This window comes from Lolium rigidum, chromosome 7 (assembly GCF_022539505.1).
Source record: "Lolium rigidum isolate FL_2022 chromosome 7, APGP_CSIRO_Lrig_0.1, whole genome shotgun sequence".
Taxonomy (NCBI): Eukaryota; Viridiplantae; Streptophyta; class Magnoliopsida; order Poales; family Poaceae; genus Lolium; species Lolium rigidum.
Genome location: NC_061514.1, coordinates 163,107,181 through 163,131,648, shown reverse-complemented (window position 1 = coordinate 163,131,648; position 24,468 = coordinate 163,107,181). Strand labels below are relative to the sequence as shown.

General features: G+C 45.8%; 2 protein-coding genes and 1 long non-coding RNA gene across 3 annotated transcripts; all 3 read left to right on the top strand.

Annotated features, from left to right (window-relative positions):
- The first annotated feature begins 290 nt into the window (after window positions 1-290).
- On the top strand, window positions 291-7,109 carry LOC124672209 (protein PUTATIVE RECOMBINATION INITIATION DEFECT 1-like). The gene is made up of 9 exons (XM_047208479.1): window positions 291-716; window positions 1,526-1,632; window positions 1,716-1,900; window positions 2,651-2,959; window positions 3,057-4,026; window positions 4,106-4,799; window positions 5,316-5,593; window positions 5,664-6,333; window positions 6,678-7,109. The coding sequence occupies exons 1-9, from the start codon at window positions 291-293 to the stop codon at window positions 6,897-6,899; spliced, it is 3,861 nt and encodes a 1,286-aa protein (XP_047064435.1). The 3' UTR covers window positions 6,900-7,109.
- A 5,910-nt stretch (window positions 7,110-13,019) lies between these two features.
- Window positions 13,020-13,485, top strand: LOC124678395. The gene is made up of 3 exons (XR_006994452.1): window positions 13,020-13,087; window positions 13,200-13,276; window positions 13,363-13,485. It is a non-coding gene; the product is annotated as an uncharacterized LOC124678395 (long non-coding RNA).
- Window positions 13,486-13,709: 224 nt separating this feature from the next.
- On the top strand, window positions 13,710-19,830 carry LOC124678394. The gene is made up of 7 exons (XM_047214294.1): window positions 13,710-14,401; window positions 14,504-14,643; window positions 15,487-15,576; window positions 16,232-16,319; window positions 16,398-16,453; window positions 19,132-19,180; window positions 19,338-19,830. The coding sequence occupies exons 1-7, from the start codon at window positions 13,723-13,725 to the stop codon at window positions 19,373-19,375; spliced, it is 1,140 nt and encodes a 379-aa protein (XP_047070250.1). The 5' UTR covers window positions 13,710-13,722; the 3' UTR covers window positions 19,376-19,830.
- The last annotated feature ends 4,638 nt before the right edge of the window (window positions 19,831-24,468 follow it).

Here is a 24,468-nt window from a genome sequence, read left to right as displayed (position 1 = left end):
ATTTTGTTTGAATTGTTTGATCCGTTTCGAATGATATACAAAAAAACTAGCCGTTCGCGTGACGGCGCGCGCTGTATTTTAGCGCGTCCGCAGGAGGCCCAATTTCACCGCCCGCGCAGGCGCTGTATTTTGGCGCGTCCGGCGGGGGAAAGTTCGTCAAAACACGCGGCAAACGTTTACAGCGCGTCGGAAGGGACGTATAGCGCGCCGATATTTACAGCTTCTGTTGGAGATGCTCTAAGGCTGGAGGTCACGTTCTAAAACCTCCACAATCCCCCTCGCTCGCCCGCATGGAATCCGACGGCGAGGTCTCGCCGCCGCGGCCGTCGCAGGGGTGCGGCGCGGGCCACCGCGCGTCGGACTCTCTCCCGACCTCCGCGGGCGGCAGCGTCTGCGTCTCCTGCGCCGCCGCCCTCCTCTCCTCCGCCTCCGCGCCGTCCCACCACGTCTCCCACGTGCTCGCCACCCTCTCCCTCGCCCTCGCCGACCAGGCCTTCCTCGCCCCGCTCCGCGCCGCCCACCCGCGCCTCCTTGCGGCGCCTCTAGTCGAGGCCCTCGCCGCCGCCGCCGCCAGTCGAGACGACGCGCTCGCCACGCAGGCGTCCGACCTCGCCGCCGACCTCGCGTCCGCCGTCGGCGCCCCTGCCGCCTCCGAGCTCATCGCCCGCCTCGCGCGCCTCCTCTCCTCGGGTTCCCTCGTCAAGCACCTCCACACGGTACGTGTGCCGTGCCGCCTATCAATGTTCTCGGCCGGCATCCCCCTCGTGCTACGCTGTACGTCCTGAGATACATGTTTGATATGATGCTTGATGCATGCGAGGCAGGGAGAGATCGATGGTGGGTTTCTAGAACATCATCCTACATTAATTAGGTTAGCGTGCGAATAGCCTTAAGAGATGGATGATGAGCAGTGAGATCAGGCTTCTCTAGATGGAGTGATTGAAACGAAATTCTTCAATCTCTGTGTAAGAATGTGGTGAACAATAGCTTAGCATTTACTATCTAGGTAATATATAGCAGTTCTGAACCGAAAACTTTCCTGTAGAAAACATGGCATCTTGTTCGAAAATTCTGATATGGTACGTTTTTAATAGTGCACACAACCCAGTGACAGTTATCACGGACTGGAGACTGGAGTAATATGATATATTTATCTATCTGTAGATCATAGCAATGCACTGCATGGTTGTTCATCTAGTGAGTTCAACATTCAACTGGCAGCAGGGAAAAACATAAAAAATGTGGATTCATTATTAATGTCACTCTGGGACCAGAATGTTGCCAGCAGAGAAACCTGCTGCTAGCTTTCAGGTTGCAGCTCTTCCTTTACCTGTTATAATAATGTGATTCCAGACCATTGCATCTGATTATTCATTTCAAGTTATTTGACTCTGCAGACTGGATCATTTTGAAGCGTGAGTCACTTTGGGACTTCACTCTGCTGGATTAGTTGCAACGTTATTGTTTCATTTTTCTTGAGTTAATTTACTGCCATATTTTCTGAATCTCTCTTATCTCGGTGCAGCTACATTGTTTGGGGATCTTGCTAAATTCCATCAAAGATGCTGCTGCGTACATTGGAGATGAATTCTCTCTTTTCGTGAACCTTGTTAACGATCTTCAACTACCAAGGTGAACACTACTAAATACTCATGCTTTTATCTGACCTTCCAAATTACTTGATCGGACAGCATTCTTAACACTCTTCTATACAGTGATGATATTCGTGGAGAGATACTGTTCCTGCTCTTCAAACTCTCTCTGTTAAACGCCACCCCATGGGACAATATATGTGATAATGACAATGTAGACCTTTCAGCAATTGGAAGAAGCTTGCTTCAACTCTGCCTTGAAGTTCTACTGAAAACTCAAAATGATGCTGTTCGTTTGAACTGTATTGGTCAGTATATTTCTTCTCTCTGTTTTGTATGAATGCTTAAATGTTACAAAATAAAGAGGGTATACTGGTTTCCTGACTAAGCAAAGAACATAGTAATGCATTTTTGCACGATATAGTAATGAATATAGTTTGCTTATTCTACTATTTATAATTTATAATAATTGCTACTCCTAGTGCATCAAGTCAAAGTTTCTGTAGTTTTTTACTTTCGATGGTTTCCTAGATAGAGTTTTGATCGTTTCTTATTTTTGGAAGTTGTAGAAGTTCAACACTATCGAGGTATTATGTCTTATGTGTAACTACTCATTTATTTACTCCCGAGAGCACTGTAAATATGTAAACTATATTTACCCAAACATTAAAAACTTTTACTGCACGCTTCCCATTGTTCTATGAGCTTGTGACTGGAGGGAGTGAAATCGTAAGACAGCCTGCGTTAAGTAAAGGGGCATAACTGCAATTTGTCTGCAGTTATGTATGCAGAAACAAACTTAAAGCTGACATAGATACTTAAGACTTAAGAGATTTCCAAATTTTAAGAGTTGGCCATGGTAAGTAAGAATTCAAATGGTTAACCTTCAATCTTTTTTGTTGATCTAACATAAATATCTTCATATTAGTTTGGACTAATGAATGTCTTGTATGCATTTCAATATAATTATGAAACAACTCACCGGTATTGAACTTAAATATATACTAGTTTTTTCTCTAGCTAGAATGCACGGTGATGTTTTGGTTCTGTTTCTACAGCATTGCTCCTTACTTTAGGAAAAAAGGAGGCTTTTGATACTTTCCTGCTTGGCGATCAGAGTTTAATCACGTCTGTAGAGTCAGACAAGTCCACACAGATGGACGATGTGCCTCTGAATGCTTCTATCGTAGTTCTATTTGCTGATGCTGTGAAGGGATCTCTTCTCTCAACGAATCTAGAAGTACAGACAGGGACATTGAATTTAATCTTTCATTTCCTGTCATCCGATGCAAATATTCATGTTCTACTTGAAACTTTGATAGATGAAAATGTTGCAGATTATGTATTCGAGGTTCTGAGGTTATCAGGTAGGAGAAATGCCTTTTTTCCTTTCATCAACTTCTGCATTATTTTTTCTTTTTTCCTCATGATGGTTAAATTAAGTTGAACTGTTTACATTTTTAGGAAATAATGATCCACTGGTTATTTCCTCTATTCAAGTACTATCACTGTTAGCCACTTCAGAGGAGCGGTTCAAGGAAAAGCTTGCCATTGGATTTTCCACTCTGCTTCCTGTTCTTAACTATGTTGCAGAGATTCCATTTCATCCAGTCCAGTCTCAAGTTTTACGACTTGTTTGGATTTGCATTGTTAATTGTTCTGGTATCCTGTCATTGTCCCAAGAAGAACAGATAGCATGCACTATGACTGTAATATTGAGAAGAAATGACAATTGTGAACTTGGAATGTGTTCTGAAACCTTTGTTCTTGTTTGCTCAATATTAATAGAGATTCTGAGGTCACCATCTGCTCATGATATCCAGAGGTTACCATCATTTATTGAAGAATCATCAAAACATGCTATCTCTTCGACGTTACCTCATGGGGATAACTGTGCGTTCCTCGTACCACATTCCCTTCGTCTTCTGAAAGAAGCACTTGTATTCTGCCTCGAAGGGAATAAAGATAAGATTTCTGTTGAGAAAGATCTTGAGGATAGCATCATTGGAATTTGTGGAACATATTTATTGCATTGGCTTGAAAGTGCTGTTGTTGATGGTAGTGATGATGAAACATTGGGAGAAATCCTTCAGATTTTCCATATTATTTTATCAAGCACATCTCCCAGTAAGCAACTCAAGTTTGCTGAGATGCTTGCCTCATCATCATGGTTTTGCTTGTCATTTGGATTCATGGGCTTATTTCCTACCGATCCTGTCAAATCAGTAGTATATTTGGTCACTAGTTCGATTGTTGACAAAATTTTGGGCTGTAAATATGGGGAAACAATTAGAGATTCATACATATATCTGCCATCAGACCCTACAGAACTTATTTATGTACTTGGACAATGTAGCTCAGAAGACTTCAACTTGGCATCATGTCAATGCGCTATCCTAGTAATATTGTATGCCTGTTCATTCTACAATGAAAGGTACTTATCTGTTGCATTTGATCCACATTTGAGAATAAAAAAACTGTTATTCTAATGTGATGCTTGTTTAATTAATCAGGTTGGTTGCTGACAGCCAACTTCTTTCTTCGGTTGAGCAATACATCCTTCTCAATGGTGGGAAGTTCCACTATGAAATCACTGATTCTGTGATGCTTACTCTGCTGGTCCATCTTTATGCCTTCATCAGAGGCATTGCATTTAGCTGTAGTACTCCATATAGTCCAGAAGCTGAGAAAACTCTGTTCCGTGTAATGGCATATAAGGAGTGGGATTTGCTTTCGATCCGAGCCCATCCAATAGCACTAAAATGGCTCTTCCAGAAGGGAGAACTTATGAAACCATTATCTCTCCAGATGCTAAATTTCTGCAGAACTTTCTGTGAAGATAAAACTATTGTGCTTCCAAACAGCAGTCATTCTGTGGACATAAAGATGGTTGCAGAACTGGTATTTTCTGGAGAGACTGGCCTCTCGTCGTTGCTGGTTTCCTTACTGGATCAGATTATAAAGGATGGCACAGAAGATGAGGTCTTCTCAGTGGTTTGTGTGATTGCTGAAATTATAGTAATCTCTCCTTGTTCTTCTGATCAGTTTACATCATGTGGCGTTCTTGATGCAGTTGGTAGTATATATTGCTTGACATATTCCTCAAGGATCAAAACAATGTGTTCCTTTTTGATCTTTAACATCTTATACTCAGCGAGTGCAATGACAGTCTCCCGGGAAGATGAATGGCTTGCTCTTACCATTAAGGTAATCTTGTTTTATATGTCTTTAAGTTGAAAGTTACACAATTAGTTTTGGCCTTATTTTTGCTACGAGTACATTTTTTGCAATTATCTTTCCTGGTTACGAATAGCTTTAGGGATTTAGTATCCTCAAAATGTATTTCAGATAACAGGTTTTACTTCTTTATCTGTTTATATGAGATCTGCTGACAGTACACAATTAAAGAAGTTCGGTATAGTCTAGAGGATCTGTAGTGATAGATAACTTTAGTTAGGACTATTGAATCCTAGGGATCCCGCAAGTGGTCGTCCAACATCATACCCTTAGATGGGTTCATCAAATTTGATATGTTGGAATAAGTAAAAACAGTCTCATCTCCTTTGTCCCAGTTGGATCAAACCTAAAAGCCAATTAGTACTGATGTCTGTCTTCTCAATTTATCTGATACTCATAAATGAATTAATTGTTCACTGGAAGTTGTTTTCCTCTTGTTCCCCAGTTAGTAGTACCTCTAGTTTACTAATCACTTCTTCTTGGCAGTTATTGGAGTGTTTCACTTCTCTTGATTATGCATCAACTGACCAAGAACAGAAGATATTGATTGGGATATTTTGCCTTATTTTGCATCATGCAGCAAGCAAGGCGCTTATTGAGCCTGCAAAGGCCATAATCTTTAACAGATCACTAGTTTCTTTGACGGATGGTATAATACAGGAAGCTTGTGCAAAGGGCCCATCTTTATTTCAACACAATCAGGAGACAGATTTTGGGGGATTCATGATTTTTATACTTCACCTAGTGTTTTTCTCTCTAAGAAGGTGCGCAACAAGTATTATGTGTTTCATTTTAATTACCTTGTATGTGACCTAATGGTTGTTTGTTTTACAGTTTGCATGCCATCCTAGATCCCAATATTGACTGGCAAGAATTCCTGCAACATTCAGATAACGTCCAGTCTTTCTCTGTTGTTGGCACCCCGTGCCATGATTTGTGCCGTCTCATGCACTTCGGTCCTTATCCTATTAAGCTTATTGCTTCACAATGTATGTTGGAATTGCTTACCAGGATTTCAGATCAGAGGAGCTATCTTAATGCTGAATTAAGATGCTCTGCAAAATACATGAAGTCCATTATTGCCGTGACAGAGGGTTTAATCTTCAGTGAAGACAGTAGAGTTGCTGAAAATTGCGGTTCCTGTCTCTCGATGATCTTATGTTGGGAGAAATTTGGAAGCCAGGAGAATATGGTGGTCAGAGAATCAAAATGGTCTAGGCTCATAATGGAGGAATTTGCTGTTGCCTTGACTGCTCCTGGTTTGACTTCAAAATCATTCAGTAATCAGCAGAAGATTGCAGCAAAAATAGCCGTGTCACTGCTTAAACTAAGCCAAGTACCAGAGTGGTTGACATCATTGTTTGATAGTACCTTGATATCTGGTGTAGTTGCTAATCTTTCTGCTAGGAATGTCACTGCAGATATTGTTAAGCTATTCAGTGAGCTTATGGCTAGGGGTTTTCTCACTCATGAGCATATTGTTGCTCTACATAACTTGTTCCAGGTTAGTATCAACCCTAAATGCTCTTATGGTTCAGAAAAAAGTATCAATGCTCTTCATAATATAGTATCCAGGCCATAACTTGTTCCATTCATATGTAGAAAGTATCCCATATCTCATCGCAATTTCTTCGGTAAGGTATCCTGTCATGTCCGTACTGTGAAGTTGAAACCATGAGAGTGCTGATTTTCCGTGTAAACAAAATTGAAGATATAGCTGCCTTTTATTTCACTAGCAGCAGAATGATAACGACGTTAGCTGATAGATCTTGTGGCAACTACATACGGAGTACTAAAACACACAGCATTGCTTTCTTCCAGGCTTAACTATGATGTATCATGGCGCAGGTCTGCAGAAGACAACTTTACGAGGGAGGTTCGAGTTCGGAGTTGTCGGCGCAGAAGACTGAAGAAAAGGTGGCGAGAAGCTCCGATGACGTCCGTGCGTTGCTGTTTGGCATCGTGATGGATCAGGGTGCAGCCTCGTGCCCGTTGCAGATGGAGCAGCAGAAGCTTCTGTGTGAGATCGATCTGTTCTTCCAGGAGTCGAGCCAGCAAGAGCAGCATTAAGGCCCAGTAACTTGTTTCAGTTGTACAGCTGACCTCCCAGTATAGTTTGCAGCAATCAGGCAATGTTCATGTTATCTGAATACTTAGAAGTTCTGGAACTGTACGGCAGTCTGCGCAAATCTGCATGGATCCAGCGTTGCAATGCAGAATGGGCGAGGGGCAGGCACACAGAATCCGGGCCAATCACTTGTACAGAGAGTATGAAGTATGCAAATCTAAAACGAAAGAATAATGATCGTTGTAAGAGCATCCCCACTCGTTGGCGCTCCCCACGCCCAAATCCGGACGAAACTACCGCCGGATTGGACGAAATTAAGTCGTGGGGAGTACCATATTTCCAGTCGTCCACCCGGAGTTCGGCGGATAGAGTTTAAATTCAAACAAATCGCCGTCCCGCGCTACAAGTACGGGCAGTTGATCGGCAAAAGGAGCAAAAGGATCAGCCACAGATCGGCGATCGGAGGGAAATTACACGGAGACAGGCTCGTCGGCAGTCCCGGCCGGCACGGCGGTGTCCGACGGACCAGCTTCCTCACACGCCGAAGCAGCGGCGGGCGACGATGAAGCAGCGGCGGCAGTGGACGTCGAAGCAGCCGCAGTCGACGAGGTAGATGGTGAGGTAGACGAGGTAGGAGCCGGCGGAGACGACGTAGTGGCTTGGAGGATGTCGTTGCGGTGGCCCTGGTACCAATTCCTCGTCTCCTCGTCCATCGGCTCCATGTCGCCGCCGCCCATGAGGAACGCCAAGTCTGTGTTCCTCTTCTTCGCCGCCACCGTCGTCTTCGGCAGGCGATCCGGGCGCCTTGGTTGGCGAGCATCTCCCGCCACCTGCCGTCGAACTTGTCGTTCCTCCCGTCGGCGTGCGATCTCAAGTCGGCCCAGCACTTGTCGATCGACGCCCGCATCCCGTCGGCGGGATTGTCCGTCCGTTTGAGCTCTTTCTCGCTTCTTCTGGCCGAGCTCGTGGCGCCCTTCCGCCGCGCAAGCCGGCGGAGCGTCGGGGTTGTACTCGCTCGGTCTTGCTTTTCGAGAGGGACGTGCGAACTTCCTTCCACTTCTCGCACTTCTCGAGGCGGGCGTAGACGTTGAGGAACTTGAACCGCAGGCCGGTGTCGTCCGTGTACATGTCCAAAGCTCGGCGCAGCTGGGGAAAAAGAGCACGGCGATACGGGTCAGCTAACGACGATGTACCTCGGTGGTGTAGGGCCGGCGGATCATACCCTTTGCTCCAAGTCGTGGCCGCTGATCGGCCGTTTGTCGATCTCCTCCCGTACGCCGTGCCATTTGCTGCACGCCGTCCGCATGATCCCCCAATGGGTGGCCATTGCCTTGTCTCCCCGGTACACGTTCATGTTCGTCTTGTTGAAGTAGGGATCGACGAGCTTGCGTTCCTCGTACGCCCGCCTCACTCGAAACCGCATGTGTCGAACGACCGATTGGCCCCGATTATGCCGTTCGTGGACACGGTCATCCAAGCTTCGGCGAGGCACTCCTCTTCCTTCGGCGTCCATTTGATACGCGGTTCGGCAGTGGTCAGTCCTTCTTCCTCTTCTTCTTCCCCTTCGACAGAGTTGGCGGCGGCTTCGCTTGGCTCTTCTTCTTCCTCGCTCTTCTTCTTCGACGGCTTGGCTTCCGTCGGCAACATCCTCCCGATGCTCGTTGCGCGCCGCCACGCCTGCCGTCGCCCTCGTCTCCTCTTGCGTGAAGAACCCCGGCACGCAGCGGCGGCGGTCATGAAGAACCCCGGGCTCGCAGCGCGGCGGCGGCGGAGCCGGAGGTGATCATCTCGTGGATCTCCTCTTCGTTCGGGCGCCGCCATCGCACCGAACGCGAGCGGCCCTCGTCGCAGGGCCGGCGAGGTGCCCTCGAACAGCCGCCGCCGCCGCCGACGTCAAGCTCGGGCGGCGACGGTGTGGGCTTGGACGGTTGGACGTAGGCGCCCTCTTGGAACACGGCAGTCGGCGACGGCGAGTACAGCGAAGGCGAGAAGGAAGACGGGGAACTTGTTGTACCTTGCGTCGGCCATTGGCCGGGGAACACGCCGCCGCTATAGGCCATGCCGATTAACCTCAAGTGTTCGTCTTGGGCCGCCTCCGCCGACCTCTTGGCGGCGGCTCTTTCACCCTCTCCGCCCGGCGCTTGTTTCCACGTCGCGCCGCTTTCTCGTCCGCCGCCCACTCGGCGTTCGACATGCCCGGCGGCTTCGTCTTCTTCTTCCGCATCTTCCTCGCCGGCGCCTTCGGCGGCATTGTGGTGGACGAGAAGACGAGGAGGAGAGTGGTGGTGGACGAGAAGACGCCGCCAGGAACTCGGAGCCGGAAGACGACGAGATTGGGGGATTTCGGCGGGAGAGAATGGGGATATGCAAGCAAATTGGAGGGAATGGGGAAATGCAAGCAAATTGGAGGGAAAATCACAGGATTTGGTTTTCCGGCCGCCGACTACGCGGGTCCACACGCCGTTCGCGCGCTTTCGTTTCGTCCGGAGTCCCCGAGCGCGCCCCGGGGGCCGGGGTGGCGTGGGCTCGCCGGATGGATTAAGGGCCAAATCCGGACGAAAACGAGGAACCGGGGGCGCGACTGGGCCGAATTTCGCCGTCCGGATGGAAAAAACGTCGCTCGGGGGCCTCGTCGGGGGGACGAGTGGAGATGCTCTAACTGTTTATAACTAATTTCGCGCTTCGTATTAGTTTGACAGATAAAATTTGCGTTGCTACTGTTCAAAATTTAAGGAAATTATTAACCATTAATTCATCAGGTGGATACAAAACGAGGTGACGCAAACATCCCCATGATTATGAAGCCGCATTCCCCCCCCCCCCTCGCACTCACCTGTGAACAGTTCTTTTGAGAGTCTTCTACCCTCCGCCGGCTCCCCCCCTCTCTCCTCCGGTGGCTTCGCCGGCGAGAGGGGAGCCCGGCCCTCTGTATATAGTAGTCTAGATTGTGAGTATGTTTCCCTAGTGGAGTCTGGCGTCATGCCGGCGGCTACGGTGCTTTCGGTGCTCCCGGGCGGCGCCGACAAGCCGGTGAAGGGGATCTCGCACGCGGTTGCGGCATGGTGTCGGCGGCTGCTGCTCAAGCTCTCCCTCCCTCAGCCCTTCAATAAGCTTGAGGCCATGGCACTGGATCTCGGATTCGATGCCATGGTTGTTGTTCTCTGCAGATTGGATGGTTGTGCTCAAGATCTGGAGACCCCGCATGCTTCTCACCATGGTGGTGAGAGCGGCGTGGAGATCCTGCTCTTGCACAAGCTCGGGTCGGCGGATCTACATCGTGGTGTTCATGCTACCGCGAGCCGGCCGCTAGATCTCCCGCCTGAGATCTGTGGCTGGCGTCGGCGGGGAGCATCTGCTGTGCCTGGAGCTCTTCAGCGGAGGACCGAAGCCGGCGGCTCACACCGCCTTCCCTCTGCATACTATGGTCGAAAGGCGACCCTCCTCAACCTCTACTTCCCAGAGACCAAGAAGTTCGATGGGAAGATCAGTCGCTCCTGCCACGACGCCGGACCAAGTGGTTCATCCCCCGCGCTGGTGTCAGCTCCGTGGCGGAGCAAATCGATGGTGACCTCCATCAGATGCGGTGCAGGCTTGGAAGGACCTGATTGCTTTTCCCAGTATCTTTTTAGGGTCTTTGCTGTAAAATTTCAGTCCTTATCCAGAATTCCCATGTTCTGTAGGGACTTGAATGTAATTTGTACTCACCGCCAAGTTTTTAATAGCAGCACCTAGGGTCTTCGGACCCTTTCCCTATTCAAGAAAAAAAGATTATGAAGCCGCGCCCCTTACGAGAAGTGTCTTTGTCACATGAGCAATGCTCTCAGTTTGCAAAAGAAATTAAAAACATATTTTTCAGACTCCAAAAAACCTGAAATTAAACACGTGTATACATACACACATTTTGAAGGTAGGGAAGAAATTTAGGAGGAAAATATGTTGTATATTAAGCTGTACAAAAAATACAAATTTTGGACAAAAACAATGAATTTTCTATCCTTATATACAACCACAATTTATTTTTCTGTACCTCAAAATACAATGCAACTTCTATGTATCAAAACTTAGCACAAGTATTCAAGACATGCGTTCATGAATAAATTTAATAATTTTTAAACACAGAAGCATATTTTCCAAATATTTTAAAAACAAAGAGAAGTGATGCTCACCTGCACCAAATCTGCTCCCCCTTGCGAAATTTGTCTCCCGGGGTTATCCCACCGTTAGAGCAGCTATCGTAAAATGCGAAGACAAGTCTAGTTCGCAAAAAACGTGATTTTGGTGGCCGCGAGAGCCGACGCAATGCAGCTACTCGTAAACGCAAACCGAATATGTTGTTTCTCGGTTTGCGTTTACGGTAGCTGAACTACGTCGTGGACTGCAAAATAAAACCATATAGTATAACTGGATTTCGACAGTTCATGACAACATATGTGATAGTTTTAGACAATGTTTGCAAACATCTTCGCATTAAATCCCACAAAAAAAAAAGATCAACATATCAATGCAAGGCACGCTCAAGCCGCACCGCCTTCATCCGAAGCGCCTCCACTGAATGTAGCACCACCACTCGCCGTAGCACCTTCATCGAATGTAGCTTGGGCAATGGCTTGACTCCGCCTTGTGATGCTCTCCATCCTCCTCAAGTCCCACCACTCTCTTGTGAATGTATCCATCGAGTTTGGATCCATCATCATTGTTTGATTCTCCTCGGCAAGAAGCTCGGCACTTGCTTTCTCCTCTAGATCAATTTTCCTCTCCTCCAACTCACGGATCCCCTTTCACCTTTCTTGCTTCATCTCATTCTTCTTATCCTTCATGAGAATTTTTGTCTCCAAGATTTTCATTGCTGTTGATTCTTTTGACTTCATCATCTCATCAATTTTGGATGCCAAGTTGGCTTCCCGGTTTGATCCGTGCCATTGATCGCATCAAGTGACACTTGTGACCACGCCTTGCACACGACCGTGTCTTCGACCACGCTGTAGTTTATAGCCCTCCTCTTCTTTGCCTTGGCCTCATCATACGCTCCTTGATCGACCTCCTCCAATTCCTCGTCGTCCCCCTCACCGTTCTCACCATCGACCTCCTCGTCACCACCCAAATCATATGCAGGGAGCGGCGGCTGCGTGATGCACACCTCCGCCTCGTTGAGGAGTTGAACGAATGAGTTGGGGGCTTCGTCATACCTAGAAGGCATTTCGTCGAACACGTTGCATGCGCCAACATTCGAACGCAGCGGAGCCGCGAATCTGGCGACCGGCGTAGAAGCTTGAGGAGCGGCGGCACGACGCTTCATGACCTGCCTCTTGCATCCGCCTTGCGTCGCCTTCTTCGGCCCGCTTCCGGCCTTCTTCTGCCTTGCGTCTGCCGGGGCGACGACGGCCCTAGCGGCGGCTGGGGAAGCATGGGAAGCGGCGGCGGCGCGCTTCCTCTTCTTGATGGCGGCATGGGCGGCGGCTGGCGAGCACGCGTGCACCGGTGGAGCAACAGGAGCTGCCGCTGTGGGACAGGGAAGTTGAGCAGCAGTCGGCGGGAGGTCGGGGGACTATATGGCGCCGATTCGCGGTGGCGGTGGCCTCGGAGGAGCGCTGGGCCGGTAGATCGAGGACGACGACATCGTGGGAGCGGGAAGGCATGGGGGTGAAAGTTCTGTCCCGCCAAAAACAGAAGGAAGTGCGGGTCGCGCTTGGTTCCCTCTCGAAGCCTGAAGAAGTACCGCTCGGCGGGCAGAATTTATTTGATGTTGCCCTAAAAAATAATTAGGTTTCAGTCGGAGTACAGGTGCTGCATTGCGCGTTTTTTAGGGAGACAAAAAAAAAAGACAGTTATTATTTAGTTTTGCCCCGTTTATAGTTCTCGCTGTTGATTCCGAGATTTCAAAATCGCGGAGATTTCAAAACCTGTCGTGAAAACAAAAACCCCCAACCTTTGTCTCGCTCTTCCGTTTCCCCAAATCCCAAATCCCACCGCCCCTGACCCCCTGTGTCTGTCTCCGGCCGCTCCGAACATGGCAACGAGAACCCCCAACCTTTCGGCGGCGGCGAGGTCTCGCCGGAGCATGCCGCCGCCGCCAACGCCAGCCGCCGCTCTGAGCCCTCCCTTCTCCCCTGCCCCGTTGCGCGCCCGCCGTGGCGCCGTCGCCGGGGCCGGCGCCGACTCCTCCTCCTCCTCCCCCGTCGAGCAACCATGCGTACGGCTCCTATCCCTGCTGATTTCCCGCATTTCTCACGGGCTTCTGTTTTCCCTAGCCCTTTGGTGTCTTGATTCGATTTGTTGCTCGGATCTTTGGTTCTCGCGGTCAGGTCAGGCTGTGGGAGTGGTGGCTGGCGAGGGTGGAAGGCGAAGAGCGGAAGCTCGCAGTCTCCGGGTACACTGAAAAGTAAGTTTTACACGCATCTCTTCTCAAGTGCGAATGAGTAAGTTCTGATACTTACAGATACGCTATTGGTTGCCAATTCCTGACAGGAACGACGCGTTCACCTCTGCGCCCATAGCAAAGCGTTACGAGCCTCTTACGATTGAAGATGAGGACGGGGTTGTGGTGCTCCTTGTTGGTTCATTGAGCTTGCCACGAATGCATGAAAATGGATTCTCTGAGCAGGTATGCTCACTTTTTTCTTGTTCATGAACGCCGATATAAATAAATTCATCCAAGATTCAGGCATGATCTGTATGTACATATATTAACCTCTGGATTTGTTGACCTTATAATATCAAGGCTTATTCATGTCCAAAAAGATCATTTCGTCATGCTGCTAATCTGCTGCTCTGATAAATGACTTGGTCTATCACTGCAATCTATGCGTGCAGATCTGCGAGAGGTTCATGATTGGATTTCCGTTCTGGTGGGAGACCTGGGATTCGCACATGAAAAATTTCCCGGAATTTTTTATCGATCCACGAGAGGGTTCAACTCAATTTTACCTGCAGAAATTCCAGCTAGGCAATTTTCTCGAAACATTAGGACCTTCATTCATCCAGAACCTTCTTAAGGATGCTAAGAACAACACATTCGATGAGGCTGGTACCTTCACAGAGTGTTCAAGATTTGAGGAGTACACTTGTGGCAGTGATATCTCAACACAGGAAAAATCTGCAGAATCAAATGATGCCAGACCAGAACTTGTAGCTAGTGAGGTGGATAATGTGGAAACAGACTTGATTGCGAGCAGCCCTTCGCAACAAAAAGATAATGTAGACATTCATTGTAGTTTAATTCTTGGTCCCACAAAAACAGGTACTAGCGATGAGACTTGCCAAGAGACAGGAATTCAGAATGATACGATTCATCCAGCAGCAGTGGAACTGGAAGCTGGTAGCCATCTTGTCAACTCCAATTTGATTTTCAGTAGGTCCCCTGACTGTATGCCCTTGGAAGATGAAAATACCAGTGCTGGAAACTCAGAGGGCATGGTGTCTAAATGTCTTTTAGATGCAGTACCACCTGAAAAGGATAATTTCTGCTCAGACATTGCCGGCACTTTGCAAGGTGTTGAACCCTTAAGTACGTGTAGGAGCAAAATGTTTAGAGACTGGTTAAGTTTTCTCGTGCATATATTTCATTTGATCTTAATGTTTCTAAGAGAGTGGCTGTTTTTTTATTTAGGTTATGAAAGTACCCCATTGGCTTCATTGAAGAATCAAGTCTGCTTGGAAGGAACTGAGCCCATCACAGTTACTCAGAAGGCAGTACGAAATGAAGATACATCAACTCCAGTTCATTCAGATGCGCAATCTCTGGAAAAAGTGAGTTTTAAACCGCACAGCTGACAAATGTTGTATGAAGTAATTGGTGTTTGAATCAAAATTTTGCTACTATGGTATTTGTACCAGTTTATTTGCTAATACAGTTAATATGCAATAAGTGCCTCTGCTAGTTTTCCTTTTCCTGTTGTTATCTCCCCTCAATTAGGGCATTCTGAATTTGGCTTTATCAGGTAATGTTGGGGGGTTTGATTAGACGTTCTTGTACTCTCAAGTCACAAAAGAAGTTTATGGCATAAAGTTATGTTACAGAATAGTAGATATAATTGTCACAAGGGTAACAATGGCAGTGGCCCAGTTCTACATGCTTGCACTGTAAGCTGAAAACATTAAGACACCTAATTCAATATAATAGCATGTTTATTTAAATTGTCTCCACTAAAAATTGCATCAGTACGTTTTCAATGTGGTGTGCCTCTTCTGATATTTCTTGATGAATCATTTGTAGTAACACAATTTATGTAGCATTACCTCATTACTAGGATGGAGCAGATTCCAGTTAATATCTTTCAAGTTGACGACTTCTGAGTGTGTTTATTGTGTGTGAACGTACTTTCTGTAGTGACATATTTAATCTGTAGAGTAAGTTATGATTAACAAACCTTAATAACAAGTTATGCAGATTGATCTGTACCTCATGTTTAAAAGATGAGTAAAACCAAATATTGTGATCCATTAAATTCCTTAGTGTGCAGAGTAAGGTGCTTCATACAGTATTTATCTTCTTATGATGACAAGTTCACATTAGCACATCTGAGGTAGTAATCTTAGTCATTTTCCTCACGTTACATTATGAATTTTCTGTCCTTTTACGTGGAAAAACAGATTGTAGGCCCAGCAGAGAAGCAAAAATCTGCACAGAAACTGTTGAGGACTCCTACTAAATCGCCAATGGCTAGAAGTCCTATTTTATATGTAAGTATGAAAATAGCTCCATACCCTTTTATGTTGTTTAATAAAAAAAACTTGCAAGTTTAATATGAAGGCAATGTTGCAAGTTTTTTTTATTAAACATCTGTTGCTGATGATTAGAGGGATCTGCTGTGCAATTGTCATGTGGTAACTGTTACCGAAGGTTGGGTCATTATATTGGACATACTTTAAGGACAAGGCGTTTTGGCACCCAGTAGCATATGATCCTTGTTTTTAAATGAGTTCAAAACAAATTTCAAAATGTCAACAATTCCGACAAAAAAATGTCGCCCGCATACAGCTAATTCTTGTATAAGCATAACAAGTATTACATCAGTTTCCTATGCTGATCTTGGACTCTTGGACAAAGTGAATGACTTCAGTGCAGTTTTTTGCAACGCAGAACCAGTCTTACACCGCTTGTAGTTACCTGGTCATTATTTGTGCTTGTTTTATCTGAAATAGCATTAAAGTATGTTATGCCACTTTCTGGGATGGTTTTTTGTCCCAGTTTTTAAGTTTTACTGATTACATATAGCCTGTCTGCTTTGTGTAATTCTACTCTGTATAATTTGACTCCGTTGGCAGCAATTATGCTAGCCAATATTTTGACTCATCTATATCTGTATTTATTGTGTTGTTCTTTGAAATACTTTAGGCACATCATCTTCCGCTTACTCGTGCGAGGGCCCACTCATTATCTATCTCAACACCTGAATCTCTCAAAATGAAAAAAACAAGATCAGGTATAATGTCTTCGGTTGGTCTCTGCTACTTAATCATTTACTTGGTATCCTTGAATATGAAGGGAATTGTTTTTTTAGGTCGTGTGGTAGTACCCCCATTTGATCCAGGAAGCGAAAGGATTGTCTATAACATGGTTAGTAAAGAAAAATATCTTTTGACACTCTATGATTATGTTGTCTCCATGATGCGTAGTTTAATCTTGTTCATTGCACCAAAGTCCAAAACAGAAAGTGAATAATGCAGAGGTTCCTGCAAAAGGTTCCATATATTCAATCTCTACTAATAAGTTACGGATTGGTGGTGTTGGTAGGTCAAAAAAACCGGAATAAATTTTCGTCCGTCAAAAAAACAGTTTTAGTACGTCAAGAAAACCGAATCTGATCGTCCGTGCGTCAGGCTCGACCAATGCAGCGCTAAGAAAATCGTCCTTACCGATCCCGTCCGCTGCGTACCTATCGCCCGTCGCTAATTCTATTTTCCATCGCCTTAGAGTCTGTTCTAAATACGATTGCTAATTTGGATTCCTTGCCACCCTAGAGTCTGTTTCACATATGGTAATAATAAGATCGAACGTCGTGCCCATGTACTCAGTATATATATACGAGGCCAAGAAGCCTAACAAAGCTCAGCCTAGAGCTTGCTCGTCTCCCATTGTTGCGCCTGCACTGGCTGAAGCATGCACCGCGCTAGGGAGGAAGATGAATAAGAACAAGAGGACGCCGGCCGCCACTGCAGCAACAACCTAGAGCTTGCTCGTCTCCCATTGTTGCACTTGCGCTCGCTGAAGCATGCACCTGCCTGACCAGATTTCATGAACTCAGATGGATTCAGACTGCTCTTTTCGACAATCCACTCCGTGTTTTCGTTGTCGGTTGTTTGGAGCAATCGAGCACTACCTGGGTTGTACTTCTAGGATGAGTCTGATACATGTACGTACGATAAGCCTGGTACTGCTGTAGATGGATGTGCAACTTCCTGGCGGCCGGAGCTTCTCCCGTGCAAGACGCCTTCCCCTGCACTGTTGAAACTAAGTGCTTGCCTGATATGCTGCCTCTCTGGGTGTTTGCCTCTCCTCTGTAGCTCTGTTGCTACTCTGGTCGTCATCTGCAGTAGTATGGAGGCTAGGATGATGTGATGTGGCTGCCGTCATTAGCAACCAAGAGCCCGACCATGATGCCAATGTGCATGAACCGAAATGCCTTTGAGTGCTCACCCTCACTTCCCAATTTTCAGCTCAACGTGTTCCAACCATTTGTATTCAGCCTCAATGTGGTTGTGAGATTCATATTATCGAGATGAAAGTGATGCTAAAAGCTTATCAAGCGGCCTCTGCTGGTACAGCTGATCTTTCAATCTTATTTAAATATTACACGGCTATGGTAGAATTTATACATTTCATCTTATATTTCTCGTAAGTTAATGTCACGACAAGATGACATCTATCTAATAAATATTTTCATATCAATTAGCATACTGTCGAACGCTGGTTTGTATCGAAGCATTATTTCTCTCTCATAAATTCCGATCTTTCCTATGGTATATTGTCAAGAATTTTCTTATATTATGACGATATAAATCAATTGGTTTATTGCTTATTTGAAAACGAATTAAAGAAGGTAATGTAAATATGCCAAGCTTTGAACTGAACTATACTACTACTTTATATGAGTCAGATAGGTTTCTTATATTCGATAATAAATGAGTAATAATCAACCCGTAGCAACGCACGGGCACTTTTGCTAGTAGTAAAGAAGGCAACAGGTGGCGATGGTCTGTCACATTCTCTTCTCACCGCCTTACACGTAGGACCAACCTACATCCCACTACTATGGCCCAAGAGGCAATATACTATGGTTGTCTTTATCAGGTTCTCGTCGTGCACAATTCGAATTCAGTTCAGTACACTGTGCTCCATCCCAGTTCTGCTTTTTTTCTTCTTTGTACAGAGTACAAAGACCAAAAACCTGCATTGCACACAGTGCAAGTAATTTAATTACAATTATGAAAGCTTGTGTCAACTGCATACTCTTATTAAGGTTTTGTAGCCATGCACATGCCCTTTACTAAATTATATTACTGTTCCACAATAAACAATCATATTGCTAGGACTCAGAAGAACGATCAATGCAGTAGGTAATGAAGTGGGAGTGAGAGTCACTAGCACATTATAAAAACCTGAATATTTCCTATACTCTTATAGCCTTCTGCGTGGCAAGTTTTTTTTTTTGGTGAAAATCTGCAACTGCAAGTTATTCTTGACGAAGCAATGCATAACTTGTCACATACTAGTGCAATGAAGATGCTTATCCTATGGAGTGATTTTCATGTCTTCAGTAGGACATGGATGCATTCACTTACAGAATTTGGTGGATTCTATTTTTGAGAGTTTAAAAAAAATTTATTTTTAACAAAGTATAGATATGATGCAGTTTTTCAATCTGTACAAACTTATGCAAGTTGAGATAACTGCTTGTTTCTTGGGACATGAGCCAAGCTACATCCGATATGTTTGTGATTCTGAGGAATACATTTTATCTAGCCCTTTCGTGTGCTCTGTGTCTTCCAGTTAATAACAGGATAACTTGGGTAGGATAAGGTTCAAAGACTTAGAGAGGCTCTGTGACTTGAAGAACGTCGATTATTTCACTGCTTGACTAGAAATGTTGAATGCTAGTCCTTTATGTAGGACGAATCAGCTTTGTCCCACAAGAGTCAGACTGTAGCTCTAATATCCTAACAGCCAGCTCTTTATTTGAATTCCGTTCCTGATAAACACATTGCCTCCTAAATGCAATTGTGTTTCTTTTGTAGAATGGTATGATTTCAGGCGTATCTCCTGTGTCTCAATCAACTCTCGAAGGTCTGTTCAGATTTGTTCACTGTCACATCAATATTGTTTCGGGGAGTACATCCTGTTTTTGGGAAACAACTGTTTGAAGGAAGCTCCCCTGCTGAATTGTCATGCAATGTAGCGTTGCTTCTTTGTAAGTATAATTTTGTTTGTGCTTTGTTGGCAGGGAGTCATGCGAGAAATAGAAAGAGAAGGGCTCTCTGAGTGACTTCCTGGCACACACTTGCTGCTGTTCGTTCAGAAGATACTAATACTTCCAGGCCATGACATTTTGAGAAGGGCTCTCTGAGTGGCTCCGGGGCTTGCATTTGCTGATGTTCGTCAAGAAGACGCTAACACTTTGGGACCATGACATTTCTCTGATGTACATGGAGTTCATAAGAATCTGTACCAGTGCTTCATTGGAAGCATATGTAACCAAGAGCTTAATTGGCAACCAGATAGCTTTTGATATCTTTGCCTGGTGCCATGGTCACAACTTGCTGCTCACGTTTGTGATGCATCTCCAACTGTAGGGGACTAGAGGCCACCCTAAGATCTCAGTTACCAACTTGAAAAAGGAGTCTTGACAAGTTGATATGAATGAAATTAGAAGGTACAAAGTTTGTAGCTCTACATTTGATCTCCTAGATAATGACGCCTACCGAGGATCTATCGAATTCAGAGTCTTGCACTCTGTTTATCAGAGAAACAAATCTGAAGCAACCTGTATCTTCTGAAAACCAGCGTTCCCAGCAAAGACTTGGGCCAGACGCATGGCAAGGGCTTCCACCACATCTGGTATGAACAAGTTCAAGAGCACCTCGGTTTGCTGCTAGCAATATCCCCTGGTAATCACGGAGGATGATGCTTAGCTTGCATCAAACTCATTGTAGACTTTGATTTTGCCCATGACACGATGAAAAAGCACCTCACATTGCGAGCATTGTTTCTGTCTCCCAGACCATGCACCAAATGGCTGTCGCTAGAATTAGCTTTTCAGATTTAGGAAAACTCCGTATTCTTTGTAGTGACTTGCATATCTCTTTCACATGTTGGCATTTTGAAAGACAATGTTCGAAATGGTCATCACGGTTGCAAAAATAACAGCAACACCTTGTCGAGGTTAACTGCACCTGTATTTAAGATCATTTAGGAAGACAGTTATGAGCCATCCTCCAAAGTACTACCCATAATTTTGTAGTACGTGCCTTGTACAGTCTTATGACATGGTGAAGTTCCTTTGCCTGAAAAGCTATGTTCTGACCAGAATGCGCATGCTCTTGCTAACTTGTATGCCGACCTTCTATAGTCTTATACAAGCATTTCATTTCTTTTCTTTTCGAAATGGGGTATCCCAGCCCTGCATCAATGAGGAATTTGTTATTTCCTTGACTGCTCCTGGTTTCACGTAGAGTCTTAAAAATTATTACAATTCATGGATCACAAAGGGTTTCAACACAAAAAAATGAGCCACCGAAATAAAAGCATTAACATGAAACGCCTTTGCATTATCATCAGCACATCGGCTGTAAAAATCCCGTGTTACCATCACCAGTCACCTAGTATTCATAGCCAGGTGGTTGTCCAGGACTACATATGGATCTAATAGGTGGCTAAAGAAATAACCTGCAACAATGATTGGAATTTTTTTCTGTTAAAAATGCAATCGGTACATACTCTCCATATTGCCCATAAAATAGCACAAACACCAACTCTAACTTGTGCTTTATTCTTTTTGGAAACCCCATTCAACCAATTCTCAAACATGTTTGTAATATTTAAAGGAGGTGGTATATTAAATGTCATGTAAATAATTCTACAAATCATGTTTGTGAATGAAAAAGATATAAAGAGGTGGTGTATTGTCTCCACTTGTCACAAAATCAACACTTCACACCCCCTGCCAATTGCGTTTGACAAGATTGTCTTTCATGAGTATGACTCTCTTATGTAGAAATCAAATCACGTGAAAATCTTGATCTTCAGTGGTAGCTTCATCTTCCAAATATACATTTTAAGGTAAACTATGTGGTCATTAAGCAAATCAATTTACATAGATCTAACTGAATAAAGGCCGGTTGGAGTTAGCCTCCATTTAAAGCTATCTTCCTAATCTGGCGACTCAGGCGGCGAGTCTCTCGTGCAAACTCCGGTGCTAGTTCCCGTCTCCGTTCAGGCTCCGTCTCTGGTTAGATCCCCGCCTTGTCCCCGTTGTGAGGCTCCTCTCCAGAACTCGGGGGAAGTTAGGGCTTTGGATCTGTAAGATGGATGATCACGGCAGAGAGGCGGATCCAACCGCCGCATCGAATCTGGGTAGGGAAAAGAGACAGACTGATCAAGTTGGTGATGATGCTTCATCCTTCACTGGTCTTGGCGCCCGTTCATCGGGGATCTCTTCAATGTCTGAGCGTTTAGAGATCGATGAGGAAGAATTCGACGACCTAGTTTTGGAAGGAGAAACTGATGAGATATTGGAGAACACCCGCTGGATGGTTGTTGCAAGAGTTCACTACCCCAAAATTTTCAGTCATGAGGCTTTGTTTCAACAGATGCGTATTGCATGGAATCCGGCTAAGGAGGTAAACATCAGGCTAGTGGGAATTAATCATTTTGTGATCCAGTGTTTCTGTCTAGGTGATTGGGAAAAGGTTATAGAGAAAGGACCTTGGCTCTTCCGGGACTTGCCTCGTGATAATAGCACAGTATGATGGTTTATCAGATCCGGAGACTGTTGCCCTAGAACTCATGCCTGTATGACTTCAAGTCCATAAGATCCCTGAAGGCTATAGAAAGGAAGAAGTGGTGAGGCAACTCATTGGTCGATCTGCTGGTGAGATTATTACAGTTGAGATGAAACCTGCTGGGATTTTCAGAAGAGATTTTGTCAGAGATAGAGTGAAACATGATGTCTGCAAACCTCTCACTAGATTTGTGTCCATTGTCTTTGGTGGGAAACGAAATCTCTTTGCAGTAAAGTATGAAAAATTGGGGCAAAACTGTTTTGCTTGTGGATTAATTGGACATGATTTCAAGGAATGTGGTGATGGTTTATTTGATGAGACAAAACTGAAATTTGGAGAATGGATATATGCGAATGCTTCTGGTAGAGGAAAGGGAGGCTATGGGCGTGGGAATTTTCGTACAGGGAGCACGCAAATGTTGCCAACTGGAATGGGGAATCACCCAGTGGGTCGTGGGAGAATGTAAGGGTATTTTACCCTTATCCATTATTTTGGTAACAATGACACCGTGCTAGAGTATTTGGCCTAATACATGTTTGAAAGGATAATCCCAGGTATTAGCCAAAGAGGCATAAATGGTGTATCAAAGGAACAAGAAGGCTAAAGGAGACCCCCCACTTCGACAACAATCAAAAAGGGGTCTACAACATCCAGCCGGTCAGAGGCCCGGTTGGACCGGCCCATGAGCCGGCCGGTTCCGGTCTGCCGCCCGGTCGACCGAGCGCACGGCCGGGCGCTCCGGCGCCAACCGGCCCCTGAGCTGATGCCTTCCGGGAGACGTACTGGAAGACACGGAGCTGCCCCCGGTCGGGGTCCGGTCTGCCGCCCGGTTTGGACCGGCGGGTCCGGTCCCTGGCCCGGTCGGACCGGACGCTCGACCGGGCGCCCGGCGCCAACTGGGCTCGGCGCTGATGCCAACCGAAGGGAGTACTGCGCGACACTTCGAGGCTCCGGTCGGGATCCGGTCTGCCGCCCGGTTTGGACCGGCGGGTCCGGTCCCTGGCCCGGTCTGACCGGGCCCTGCGCCGGACGCTCCGGTCTGTGGTCCGGTTGACCGGGAATCTCGGGAGAAAGCTGAGTTGGCAAGTTGACAACGGCCATATTTCAAGTGACACTATATATACCCCTTCTCCTACCTCTGAAGGGGTAGGCACTACACTACAAGCTGTTCTTGAGCTCTCTCTCTCATACTCCATTACTAGAAACACCAAAAGCCTCAGATCTCCCTCCTCCTCCACCCAAACTCAAATCCCTCCGGGGAAACGATAGAGGAGGACCCGATCTACTGTTCTACCAAGCCAAATCTCATTCCCCCTTGTATTCATCAAGAAGCTTGCTCTCTAGGGTTCCTTGGAAACCCTAGGTGGGCAAGAGTGGTCCGGAAGCATCCGGGCTGTGGATTTTCTCCTGAAAAGATTGTGAAGGTTTGGAGGCTACCTCAAAGTCTACCACAAGTGAGAGAGCTATTCCTTCGTGGGATAGGCTCCGGAGAATAGGGTGAGCCTTCGTGGCGTGGGGAATCCTTCGTGGGACCTCCACCCCTCCAAACGTGACGTACCTTCTTGCAAAGGAAGGGAACACGAGAATACATCCTCGTCTCCGCGTGCTATCGGTTATCTCTAACCGAACTCCTTACTTGTGATATAACCGCTCGTGAGAGCCTTCGTGCTTGAGTTACTTGTATCCTCGTATAGGTTGTTTCACCTAGTTTGCATTAGGCTCATCTTTATATTCCGCAAAGCCTAATATTGCAAAGAAAGAATTAAAATCTGTAGAAACCTATTCACCCCCTCTAGGTTTACCATCTCTCGAACTTTCAATTGGTATCGGAGCCTGGACTCTTATTAAGGGCTTCACAGACCTTAAGAGTGAGATGGATAAACTATTCAAGGGTCCGGATGATGACTCTAACCTTTCGGTTAAAGAAATGAAATCCAGCATTCTTGGCATATGATGCCGAGAAAAAGAAAAAGGAGGATGAAGTACAAAGCCAAATGGCACAGATGACTGCCATGCTTAAGAACTTGACTAGTGGGCCCTCTAGTGGGATTTCGGTTCCTCTGGAAGGTTACCACCAAGTCAATCATGACTACCCCAAAAACACTTCATCCATGCCTCATATAAACCATAGTGGGAACGTTCCCAATTTTGATGGAACTCACTTTCCTTTTTGGAAATCTTCTATGGAATTTCATATTCGCAAATGCTAGGTGTGGAGCTATGGGAGATCATTATTGATGGATACGGAAGCCACAAGATCCCGCTCGGTTGACCTCCACCGAGTTCTACAACCGTCAACTCAATGCCTCCGCACGTGACAAGATTAGGAGTGGCATCAACCGCAAGCTCCTTGATCAAGTCAATGACATTGACTCCGCTAAAGAGTTGTGTGATCGAATCGTAGTACTCCAAGAGGGAACCGATTTGATCCAATCAGCTCTTTACGAGTCCGCAAAGCAAGAGGCCACTATGTTCATGATTAGAGAAGGAGAATCCGTGGCCGATGCCTATGCAAGACTTGGTGCTCTTAGAGTGAAGGTCAAGGGTCTTGGAGTTGAGAAGTACAATGATGGC